This window comes from Xiphophorus couchianus, chromosome 19 (genome assembly GCF_001444195.1).
Source record: "Xiphophorus couchianus chromosome 19, X_couchianus-1.0, whole genome shotgun sequence".
In the NCBI taxonomy this organism is placed as follows: domain Eukaryota; kingdom Metazoa; phylum Chordata; class Actinopteri; order Cyprinodontiformes; family Poeciliidae; genus Xiphophorus; species Xiphophorus couchianus.
The window spans coordinates 9,250,721-9,262,529 of record NC_040246.1 but is presented as its reverse complement, the minus strand read 5'-3'; the positions used below and the strand labels follow the sequence as shown (position 1 = coordinate 9,262,529).

Genomic DNA, 11,809 nt, shown 5'->3' with positions numbered 1-11,809 from the left:
TTGAAGAAATTGAAATACTACCACTACTTTTTTGTTCAGTATTCACTCAATTACTTTATGTCTCTTTATGTATGAAACCAGAAAGCTACAGTGGTACTGGGTTTAAAAGCCTCATCTTGTCATTTTTTTTTTTCTTATTGTGATCAAACAGCTTGATTTTTGTATATACTGACCACAAAACAATTTCTCAAAAAGTATTTTTGGCTTGTTAGTATAGACAGCTTTTTTTCTCCAAGTCCTTCTAAAATGTGTTGATTTCCAGCCCATGCATATAAAACTGGGTTCACTTCCATGACACTGCTGTTCCAGCAGTTTCCAGTTGATGGCAGATTTGAGCTTTGATTGTTCCTGAGGATTTCCTCTGCTTTCTAACCAGGTCCTTAGAAGAATTGGTTAATCCAGTGAGTGGTGTCAAATAAGACTTTTAGCGGCTAACAAGAAACTACCAGCTGTTGTCAATATCATTTTTCTTAAAATGTGATTCATGCAACAATTACCATCTGCAGGATTTTAAAATTTTTTGGTTTTATGTTTATCATCGGTCCCAGACCCTTAATAAAAACACCAGCAACATTTTTATCCACACAACAGGAGAGACCCAGACATTTATTGCATTTTTAATTTTTCCAGCATATTTCAAATTTCAATACATGTTGTAAAGAGTAACTTTGTTATTAATACAACCCATTTTATAATATTAACAATGCCAATTTAAAATATTTATTTCATTTAGTGTAAATAATTTACATCAACATTCAGCTCCACTATGGGTTATAATGTCTAGTTGTCTCATGTGCATAATACTGATGTCACTACGTTGAAAACAATGAAAGAACAAGATGTCATGTCCTAGAATGCATACAATACCTTTCTGTAAGATGCTTTGAAAAGTCCTTATTGTAATATTGGTTTATTTTTGCATGTCTTAATGTAAGTGCATTGATGTTTTTGCATAAACAGTCTGTAAAACCCACGGAAAAGACATTCCAGAAAAATTAAACGGCAGAAGTCAAAGTCTTCTTCAGAACTGTAATAGTCCTTTTTTTGAGTTCTCCTGTCACATTAGAGTGTAAAAATTCCCATTTCACAGGTTGAAATGAAGCATCATTCATTTACAATGGACACACAATGGACATACAATTAATGATGCTGGTGGTATACATTCATGAATGTTTTATGGTTGTTAACACAGTGTCTCAGGAGTAGGAAAACATGCAAAGTAAGACGTGGCTTCCATCTTTCCACTCCATGTTTACATTTAACACCCATCTGTTCAAATGTTCTAAAGGTCTTTTTTTGTCCATCTGATTGGTTTGTAGCACAAGTTGTCAGCTTCTGTCGTGGCAGTAGGCAGCAGAAGTTATATATAAGACAAAAATATTCAGACTATGCATGTTTTTGTTTGAACATGGGTGATCATGAAGGTAGAGGTGGAATCTGTCTGATTGGATTTAGCTGCTCAATAACAAAATGCTCTTCAGTTCTAAGGTTTAACATGAGATTTAATTTCAAAATGATCTGGTGGTCATTACTGGATTCTAGATTACTGGGTGAAACGGTGATGATTTGGGGTCTAAAGAAAACGGCACTGTATCTACAAATCCCAATGACCTGAAGCTGCATCATCAAGAAGAGTTGGCTACATTTCCTCAACAATATTAAAGTTGATTAAAAAATTTTGAAACTGTTGGTTCATGTTTAATTTCTGCCACACAAGTTTTCCTTTTGTGACAGAAAAGAAAAACTTTTCTGCCACAAAAGTTGGCAGAAAAGTTTTTCTTTTTCTGCCAACAAGAAATATGTTGTGTGTTTTTGTACTCCTGAGGTTATATTAAAATAACCTTATAATCTTGTAAAGACCAGACCATTTTAATGTATGTAAAACATTAGAACTGAAAGAGGTTGTACACTCCTTCTACCATCATTACATCCCTCAGATGCTGCTAAGTAGCACCAACAACAAAATACCACAAATAATTGTGATATCCCATTAGGTAGATACATCAGTCTGTGTAATGTTAAACTGAACAACTAATGTGTGTCTTTTCTACAAAACAGAAGCGAAAATTAAACTTCAGTCTATTGTCTGTTGATGTAAAAGGCTTCCTGGAAAACCAAGAATGTTGATGTACAAAATGACTTACAGCACTTTAGAAGAACGAGAAACGCTTTATGACCAAGTGATAAACTGTCCTGATGATTTTGGAGCTCTTTGTATTGATCGGTGTATCTGTGATGAGCAGAAACATTCTGTTTAGCGATTCTCCCCATTTTGTGTTATTGCTGTTATTGCTGTAATCACAAGTCTGCTGAAATCCGCCCTGACTTTATCCATCTCATTACTTCAGGAGCATTTGCTTTGCTGCAAAATTGTGAGGAAACAGGAGAGATATTATCCCAAACACCTTATGAGGTAACTGAAGCTTCAGGTTTCGGATGGTCTGTTCAGATGTCCAAAAGTATGGCGATGATGTGCAGTGTAACAGTCTTTGTCTCCTTGGTTGTCCCTGGAAGCTGAGCTGATTTTGTTTTCCTCTTTCTTCTGCACCAGTGAACCACTCTTATTGCTTAGGTGGTTCACAAAGTCAAAACTCAGGCAGTCGTTTCTGATATTATCGCTGTTTCTGGCTTGTTTTTTCTCTGTGTTTCTGGTATTGATAGTGAATGCATGCTACAGAGGTGTCACTGTTTTTTGCAGTGGTTGGGTGATCATAAAGAAGTCTCCACGCAGGAGCCATTTCTGTGGAAAGATCTGTGGTTGTGGCAGGTCTCACTGCAGTGGACGATGAGCACAGGGTAGCACAGGGCGTCATCATAGTGTGGGGGCTCCTCTTCGTCAGTGGCGAGCCGTTCTGACAGGCAGCGGGTGTTTTCGCTGGGACTCTCCTGGTCGTCCAAGCTGCCGCTCCTCCAGAAGCAACTTCTCTGGGAGCCATAACGGCGAGCCAGGGAGAAGCGGCTGCCGCTGAAGGGGATGCGGGAGCTTGCACCGGTGCAGATGCTGAGGGCGCTCCTGGAGAACACAGAGGAGCAACTGATGGCCCGGTGGCAGCGCTCACAGTTCTGACGGATCCCACTGAAGCTGTTGGGACACTGGGCCAGATCCATCAGACCGGCCTCTGAGTAACTGGGAACCAGCTGCTGGTTTGAGCGAATGTGCCACTCCAACTCGGTGCTGTCAATGGTGTTGACGCGAGGGATGCGGCGCCAATATGGCCGATCGTCACACGGGGTCACTGGAAGGTAATCTTGTCCAAAAAGCTTTTCTACACGATAATGGACATATGCAGTGCGGTATTCAGTGAAGACTCTGAGAGGCCAGGAGAAAGTGAGGAAAGACGCAGCCCAGAATACATACTGGGACAGATACCAGGGATGGTGCTCTGGGTCGGCCAGCACCATGACATACTCCTTCAGGTCGATGTTTTTCAGGTGCATACCCTCTCTGGCTTCCATGTAGTCATCCAGGCCCTCATTGTCGGTGAAAAACCTGGCTCTCTGTGTCAGGTATGAGTTTTCAGACTCCACATTAGCAAAGCTAAAGCACTTGGTGAACCGCATCTTTGTCAGAGGAGACTTCTCCAGGCCCAGAAGCTGTTTGGAAACATCTTTGACTCCACAGTGACCATGGTCAAATTCAGCCTCGGCTACGTGGGTGTTGACGCGCTCATGGTACACTTGGGTGCTGGTATAAGCATCTCCGTTTCGATAGCGTGTGACCTGTCGTGTTCGGCGCACGTAGTGGTAGCTGATGGCTTTCCACCAGATGCAGGGCTTCGCCTGCTGCATTCTCTGGATGCGCTCATAGATGCCCTCCACATCCACTTTGTGCTGCAGCTCGTTCTTCACGTGGCAGTGCCAGCACTCCACGAGGTACACCAGGTAGAGCATGCCCAGCAGTGCCAGAGGGATGTAGATGTATCCGTCAGAGCAGGGACTGTCATGGTACATCATGGATTTCCCTTTGAAGGCGCTGTCAAAGGTGAGCCGGGTCACCTTGGTGACGTGGCACCAGACCATAGCCCCCATGCAGCCATACATGAGGACAGACAGGAGGAGGCATTTCCAAAAGCTCTCCCGACATAAGGACTTGCTCAGAGATTGCTTGAGGGGTCTTTGCTGTGAAAAACAAATGAAAAAGAGCCTCAGTTGTAGCAACATGAAAAACAATAATCCTGAATTGCTTTCCTGCAAAAGGAACAACTTTAGATATATTTTAAATGTGTGTATGATTTAATCTTATTGGTCTCTTTTTTAGGAACACCTGTTCAATTGCATGCTGGGGTCTTCATGCACAACTATCTCTGATTTAACGAGAATGGTCATCTGGATGAAACAGCCCTGTTTGACAGACACCAGAGGATAATGGACTGAGTGGTTTGAGACAATAGTAGCCCAAATAACGACTCATTATAAGACAGGTACGTAGCACTACCTCTTCTGAACGCACAACACATCGAACCTCAAGCAGATGGGCCACCCCAGCTAAAAACTAAGAACCGGAAAATGATAACATGTAAAAAATGTTGTCTGGATGAATGAATCTCAATGTCAACTTCAACAAGAAAGTGTGATCAAGTAATTGTATGGGAGAACCTTTAATATTAATTGAGCATAATTTAAGCTCTGAGTATGAGTATTGATGCTGACCAGGGTAACTGCTTTATAACCACATTACATTGTCAAAAAAACATTTCAGCAGGAGGTCATTTTATGACATATCCTTCTGCATAAATTACTTTTCTATGAGTATTTGGTAAATTGTTTCTGTTGCATTTTATTGCGCTTTTTCTCTCATATTTTGTTTTTTGGTTCTTTGCTGATGTTTTCATTTGCTTTTCATTCCCTTCGCACATGGTTTCAGTTTACTAGTTACTATAACGTGTTTTAATATTCTATCTCACAGTCCTGGTGTCCTGCAGGTTTTAGGTATATATCTGCATTGTTGTGATCAAATGAATTACTCATCACCAAGCATCTTGCCGTCTTGTTCATGAGTGATGGCAAGAAGAAACAGGAAATTGATAGAGGGATTGAGACTTTGTCTCCAGTAATGAAGGTGTTACTCCAATCTGTCATGGTGGCAAAAAGAGGCTGAGCTAAAAACCAAAGCCATTAATTTTCTGGTTTATCTGCAGATCTTGGAATAAAAAGCCTGAAATGAGCTTCCTCTGTAGGATGGCTGGGTTCTGCCTTGTTAAGGTAGGTAAGGATAAGATAAGGTAACGAGCTCAGAGAATCTGGATCAAAAGGAGTCAGCTAAGGTTGTTTGGGGATCTGTTCAAGATGAGCCTTAGGGCCTCCTTTTTCTGGAAGATATCACTGAGAAGAGACTCCTGGCAGAACCAAAGTCATGTAGTTCCTCTGGCTTGAACGGATGGCCAGGAATTTAAAGCAGGTCTGTTTTAGCAGGTAAATCATTCAGAGTAGTGAGTCTGGTTTGCTAAGTTTCAGTTCACACTAGAATGGCTTGAGTTAGTCCACTTTGACATATACCTATTTCGGCTTAGATAGTCCAACTGGCCTGAAGGATTTTATCTAGCAGGTGCTTTTGTTCAGTAAATAGGGCCATTACCTTAGAAGTACCCTGGTAATGGCCTCAACGCATCTCACAGTTGCACAATTGTTCCTTAGACTTCGACTTAGACTTAGACTGACTTTGTTGTCATTTTCAATGCACAGGGTGTATACAGAACGAAATTTCGTTGCATACGGCTCAGGATAATGTTTGAGGTTCCAATGTTGTGAGTAAAATAAAATACAGTATAAAATATGAATATAAATCTAAATATAAAATATAAAGTGCAGGACTGACAGTAAAATAGAAGTTATTTAGCTCTGTACATGTGCAAGGTATAAAGTGGAGACCAGTTTTTGAGTGCAGTCCAGTTAAGAGTTCAGCAGTCTGATGGCAAGTAGGAAAAAGCTGTTTCGGAACCAGGTGGGCCTGCACCGGATGCTGCAGAACCTCTTTCCAGAGGGCAGCAGGGAGAACAGTCCATGGTGGGGGTGTGAGGGGTCACTGATGATGTTTCGGCCTCAGGACACGCATCCTGCATCGATGGTTGACCTGACACTTCGCCCTTTTGCCTGAGCTGGGTGTGGAAGGTTGTTGCCGAAGCAGTTTCTCCTTGTGTGCCTTCTTCTCACTCACATGAGAGTTACCGAACTCTTTTGCAAGCTCAACCAGGAAGTCCACCCGTCTCTCCTGCACCCCAATGCATGCCTGATAAAGCACATGTGCATTCAGTGCTGCCATGTCAATCATGTTTGCCAGGTTTGCTGACCAGCTGTCACATAGTGATGGAACCTTGGTCACCCCCGCAAGATTATGACTGAAATAAATGCCATTAGTTCTTGTGAACTAAATAGGTGAAGCAGTCACCTATTTATCCTCCACAGCACAAAAGGCTGCATGCAAATTTGCATGTGCTAAGTCTCCCAGATTTCTTTTGCTTACACTTTTTGCATAATTTTTTTGAGGTGGATCAACACAATTAATTTGGTTAGTTTATTTCTAAACTGTCATGTTATACCCTCTTAGCTTTATTTCAAAGAGAAACATTACTAATTTCTTTTAGAAAAACCTTTGCATATTTTTTGAAACAGATTGTATGTTTTGCAAACTCTATGTACATTTGGCAAAATGACCTGGATAATGCAGCACAACATCATGGATCAGCTGCAAAAGGTAACATCTCTCCAAAAACACTTCATGTATGCTTCAAAACTAAACTGAAGAGCACTACCTACAGGAGAGTCTACTGTAGAGCTGCCTCCATCATAGATCGCACCCACCCCCAACATGGACTATTCACATTCCTACCCTCTGGCCTGACGGTCAACGGCCACATTTACAATTGAAGAAGGGATGCTAATTTGAGCCATCAGAGTCGTCAGGGTGGACTCCGGCCTTTTGGCCCTGTTGAGCCGATATGGGAAGGACTCGAAAACCGAGCTGTTAGAGATTTTTTGATATTATCATTTTATTTTCTTACTCTAGTTCACATTAAGTCTATAGATCTTTGTGATTTTCTGTTTAAAGTGTTCTCTTCTTTAAATGACCTGGAGGTCACTACTGTCTGTTCAACTTTACGAGAAATAGATAACACTGAGTTTCTCAGACTTTAAACCCTTTTGCAAGAACACCTCCTAATTTAGTAACCACCTGTGAGCAGTCGTATTTTGTTTTCTTGACAGTATTGACCGAGATTTGAACCGGGCTCAGACCTTTGATCAGATATCACATCTGGAACTGGGTTGTTAGATGTTTGGGTTAGAAGCTTTACGACCTCTGTTGTTTTTCCTGACTGCCCCCTTGCCTGTCCTTCTTAGACAATAAAAACAGGAGCCGTTGTAAGGGCAGCCCAGAATGCTCTGTGGATTCTTCGGAGGAAGAGTTCTCAGAGCCTTCCCTTTTGCAAAAGCTCCACATAAAATTCATATACGTTGTCTGTGGTTCTTTCTTTTATTTAGGTTCGAAAGGAAAATACCTATCACGAGCCATCCTAGTGTCAGTTCATCAGCAAATTGTCTTTTAAAACAAGATCTTCTTGTAATCCATAAAAGGGTCTCAATCAATAGTTTTATATGCTACAGACTGTTTGTTCTTATTCATTTTATGTAATCCCAAAATACAGAAAACAGGATTGGATTCCCCAAAAGTTTTTAGCTCAACCAGATCAACTTAACAATGACGAATCACTCTTATTTTGTTCCCATTTTATAAAGCTAATAAGCTGTAAACAATGGGCAGTCTGGAAGAAAATGTGATGAAAGCCACAAGACTTGAAAATGGGCTGGAGCTTCACCTTCCAAAAGGACAACAACACTTATCAATTAACCGGAGCTGCAACTAAATGGTTTAAATCAAAGAATATTCACATGTTAGGATGTTCCAATCAAAGTCCAGGCTTAAATCCAGATGAGAAGGTGCTGCAAGAGCTGAAAATAACTTTTTGCAGTCTCTCCATCCAACCTAACTTAGCTTAAGTTATTTTACAAAATGAAAAATATGTCATAAATGTTCTGTCTTGGACATGGAAAGCTGATCAAGTCATAAACCAAAACACTTTGGCTGGTATTGCAGGACCAGGTGGTGCTTTGTTTCCATCACATAAAGTCAAAAATACATGGAAGAGTGAGGCTATAGCATTAAAAATATGAAAAAGTTCAAGGGCTTTCATTACTTTTTCATGGCACTTGTGCTTTCCAATAACACCAGCATCCTGCAAATAACAAATGGAAAATGTGAAATTCCTGTAGATTTAGCATTCTTTACACGGATGTAGCGTCGCTGTCTCATACTGTAGCAGTTTTGTCAGAAACTACAGGCCAGTTCCTAAAGGTGACTGACAGGTAAGAATGCTACCTGAAAACCTAAACTCGTTTTCACTGAAATTTACAGTAGCATAGCACGCCGATATAATGGAAAAATCTCCACATGGAAGACCATGTGGCCTGGGTCCATCTTCAGCATGGGTACATTGCATATGCGATAAAAACCCTGAGAACCCCATTAAGAACAGACTCTCACCTCCTCCCTGGTGTCCTCCTCGTAGACGGTGGTGGTGCTGCTTTCACTGGCTGTCGCAGCCGAGGCTGGGGGAGACATGGTGATAACAATGCAAGGCGTGGAGTGGGGATCAAGGAGGGATTTCACTGCCTTTTATCTGCCTCTGCAGCGGCTCTCATCCCACACGAGCCGCTGCGTTGGACCCGCGATCAGCCGGGGACGTTTCCGAGAGGAGAGTCCAAAACAACAGCGTTCCTGTGGAGGCAGAGAGAAGGAGGAGGAGGAGGAGGAGGAGGAGGAGGCGGCGGTGTTGGTGCAGCATCCTGCCGGTGCCCTGCCTCAGCTGTCAGTGCCGCAGTGACATGATGGGAAATGATGCCGGATTAGCTGGTCGTCATTACGAACGGATGGTGCCCTGCCCCTCGGGGCCCGCTCTGGATCCACCGTGCAGCGGGTGGGAAGGGGCGTGGGTCCGCCGTCCACGGTGCTGGCTGCCTAACTAAGGCAGGTGGGACTTTGTTGCATAAATCCGCGACTTAAAGGGAAAGTCCAACCTAATGCTGACGGATCAACTTTGGCTTAGGTCTGTCTCAATGAATAGAATATACTAGAACAATATTTATTGAACAATATCAGTTGTTCAATAAAAAAATAATAATAAATAAAACTCGCATATTAAATAGATTTACTACACAAACTAATATATTTCAAGCGTTTATTTCTGTATGTGTGTGTGTGTGTGTGTGTGTGTGTGTGTGTGTGTGTGTGTGTGTGTGTGTGTGTGTGTGTGTGTGTGTGTGTGTGTGTGTGATTACGGCTGACATTTAATAAAACAAGAAAAAATTTGTTTCTCAGAACTTCAACCTTGAATGTGACCTATATTTAAACTTATAGTGTAATATGATGACAAAGACCCATTTTTAAAAAGGACAAAAATGCTGACATGACTTGTTTGGATTTTTCTGGGATACATCCTGGGTAAGCCATAAAAGGTTATTTCTGATCACAGAGTGCTGTGTTGGAAAATTGAGTGGAAGGAAAAATGTGGTTTTAAATAACCCTGTTCCACACGAGCAACAGGGGTAGCTTGATGCAGAGCACTTTCATTTTGTGGTTTGTTACAATTGGTTTACTCTCTTTCTTAACTGTGATCTGAAGTTATGTATTGGTTAAGATTCAGATTGTGATCTTTAGTGTTTATTATTATTATTATTATTATTATTATTATTATTATTATTATTGGTGTCTATTAGTCATTTTGTTGTAATAGTCTCAGTTCCCAAACCCAGAACAAAACCCAGAACAACCCAGAACATTTTTTGCTGCAAGGCAACACTGCTATCAGCTGTGCAATAGTGCAGCCCCTGGCACAGTGTCAAACCTAACGGTAGGTTTTCTTTCACTCTTTATTGGGGCCTGCCCATAGCAATGCATGGCAGGCACCTATTATTCTACACCCAATAGAATGTCTCTTTATAGTATCTTTATTTATTTTTCTTCCATCACCGTTAATGCGGCTCGTACCGCTGCGTGTACCCCCACAAAAGTGGTATCAAAACGTGCGGCTCGATGCCGAGAAGGGAGCTATTATTTTTATAAGGAATTGGACTTACGATGGCGACGTAAAAAGCGAAAAACGAGCCAAATTTCCAACTGCCGAAACGCAGAGCATAACTGACACCAACTGCCGCTTTTTTAGAGTGAGAAATGAAGAGAATTTTTGAGCCCAAAATAATTTTGAAATCGCCGTCACGCCCACAAATATCGCACGATTGGTATCAAACTCGGTCCTGACATTGATACGCCTGTCTGCTCCGGTAAAATGTTTTCGAAATTTCTCTAGGGCTTACGGTTTTCTGTCACGGTGCTTCAGAGCAAAGTCATGCGACAGGATTTTCTGTTGCTCTCTCAGGCTCTCTCCCATGTATTTTCATATATTTCTCAAAAATTTCAGATCTGGGCACACCATTTCTTTCTCTTATCACTGTTAATACTGTGAGTGACATAGAGATATGAATTGCGGGACTATCGGAGACGACAAATAGCCCTCTCATACGCTTCAAAAGCTTTTCGAATATGTATTACGGTTCCCGAACGGGAAGGAGTTGTTTCCAATGCTTTTTTTAGTTCAAACTGGCTGGCTCAAACAGAGAATTGTTTCCACCTGCATGTCTCACTCACAGCTGACAGTTGGCAGAGAGAATTATTTACCATAGCAACGGAACTCAGGAGGCTATTGGCTGCTGGTTAGGACTACAAATACGCATCACTGTAGTTCTAACTATAGTGGAAGACCAGGAGGACTGAACTGGCCTTTACAACTACTTGCTGCTATGGGCTGTATTTAACTGATTTAACTCAGTCACCGTTACACATGGGATTAGTTTGGAACATTAAAATGAAGCATACTGAAAATTTCAAAATAAAAGCCTTGAATATTTTTACATCATGTTATTGCTCTTTTTGGCTTTATGTGACTTTTTTATCCAAAGCACTGATACACATGGGATTAGTTTGGCCTTTTGAAATGAAGCATAAAGAAAATTTCTAAATAAAAGCCTTGAATATTTTTACATCAACTACTTGTGTTTTGAGCATTATATAACTGATTTAACCCAATGACTATTACACATGGGATTAGTGTGGACCTTTGAAATTAAGCTTAACAAAAATTTCAAAATAAAAGCCTCAACATGCCCCTGAGGTTAGTGCACCGCCGCAGGCGGTGCAATAATATTATTCTGCATTATCTTTTTCTCTCAGGTCAGGGAACTGCCTTGCACAGCAAGGCAGTTCATTAGCATTAGTATTTTAGCTTATATAAGCTATTAGCTATTTATTTGACTTTTTAGCCATGTTTAGTATACTGAATGGAGTAAGTCCATTATAGAAAACATCCCAGTGATGTCCCACATGCTACTGACAGCAATCACGCTAACATTAGCATTTTTGCTAATTTTAGCTGATACACTTACTTTATCATACTGAACGGTGCAAGTCAATGTTAGTAAACATTCTTGTCATTGTATTCATATGATTGCAGCTTTCTTTAGCATTGATGCTAATTTGTAGCATCAGAACGCTGGGTCCAAACCGACGGGCACTTTGGCAGGCCCGGGTTAAATTTCTTCAGGAATTTTCTAGTTGGACTTGTTCTGCTGAACCCTCTGAATTCAGCATAGGGAATCTGCAGCTACAATTTCAGCCAAAGAGGAGCCAACTATTGGCTGACGAAATGTGATAAAAATGTACTTCACACTTGTCTGATTTGTTTTTAATTGAAAGCCATGCATA

General features: G+C 41.2%; 1 protein-coding gene across 1 annotated transcript; it reads right to left on the bottom strand.

The window, feature by feature from the left end:
- Positions 1 to 573: 573 nt before the first annotated feature.
- tmem151bb (transmembrane protein 151Bb) lies at positions 574 to 9,254 on the bottom strand. The gene is made up of 2 exons (XM_028001031.1): positions 8,537 to 9,254; positions 574 to 4,119 (listed from the first exon to the last, which is right to left on the bottom strand). Exons 1-2 carry the CDS (start codon positions 8,612 to 8,614, stop codon positions 2,710 to 2,712), a joined length of 1,488 nt encoding a protein of 495 aa, XP_027856832.1. The 5' UTR covers positions 8,615 to 9,254; the 3' UTR covers positions 574 to 2,709.
- Positions 9,255 to 11,809: the final 2,555 nt, after the last annotated feature.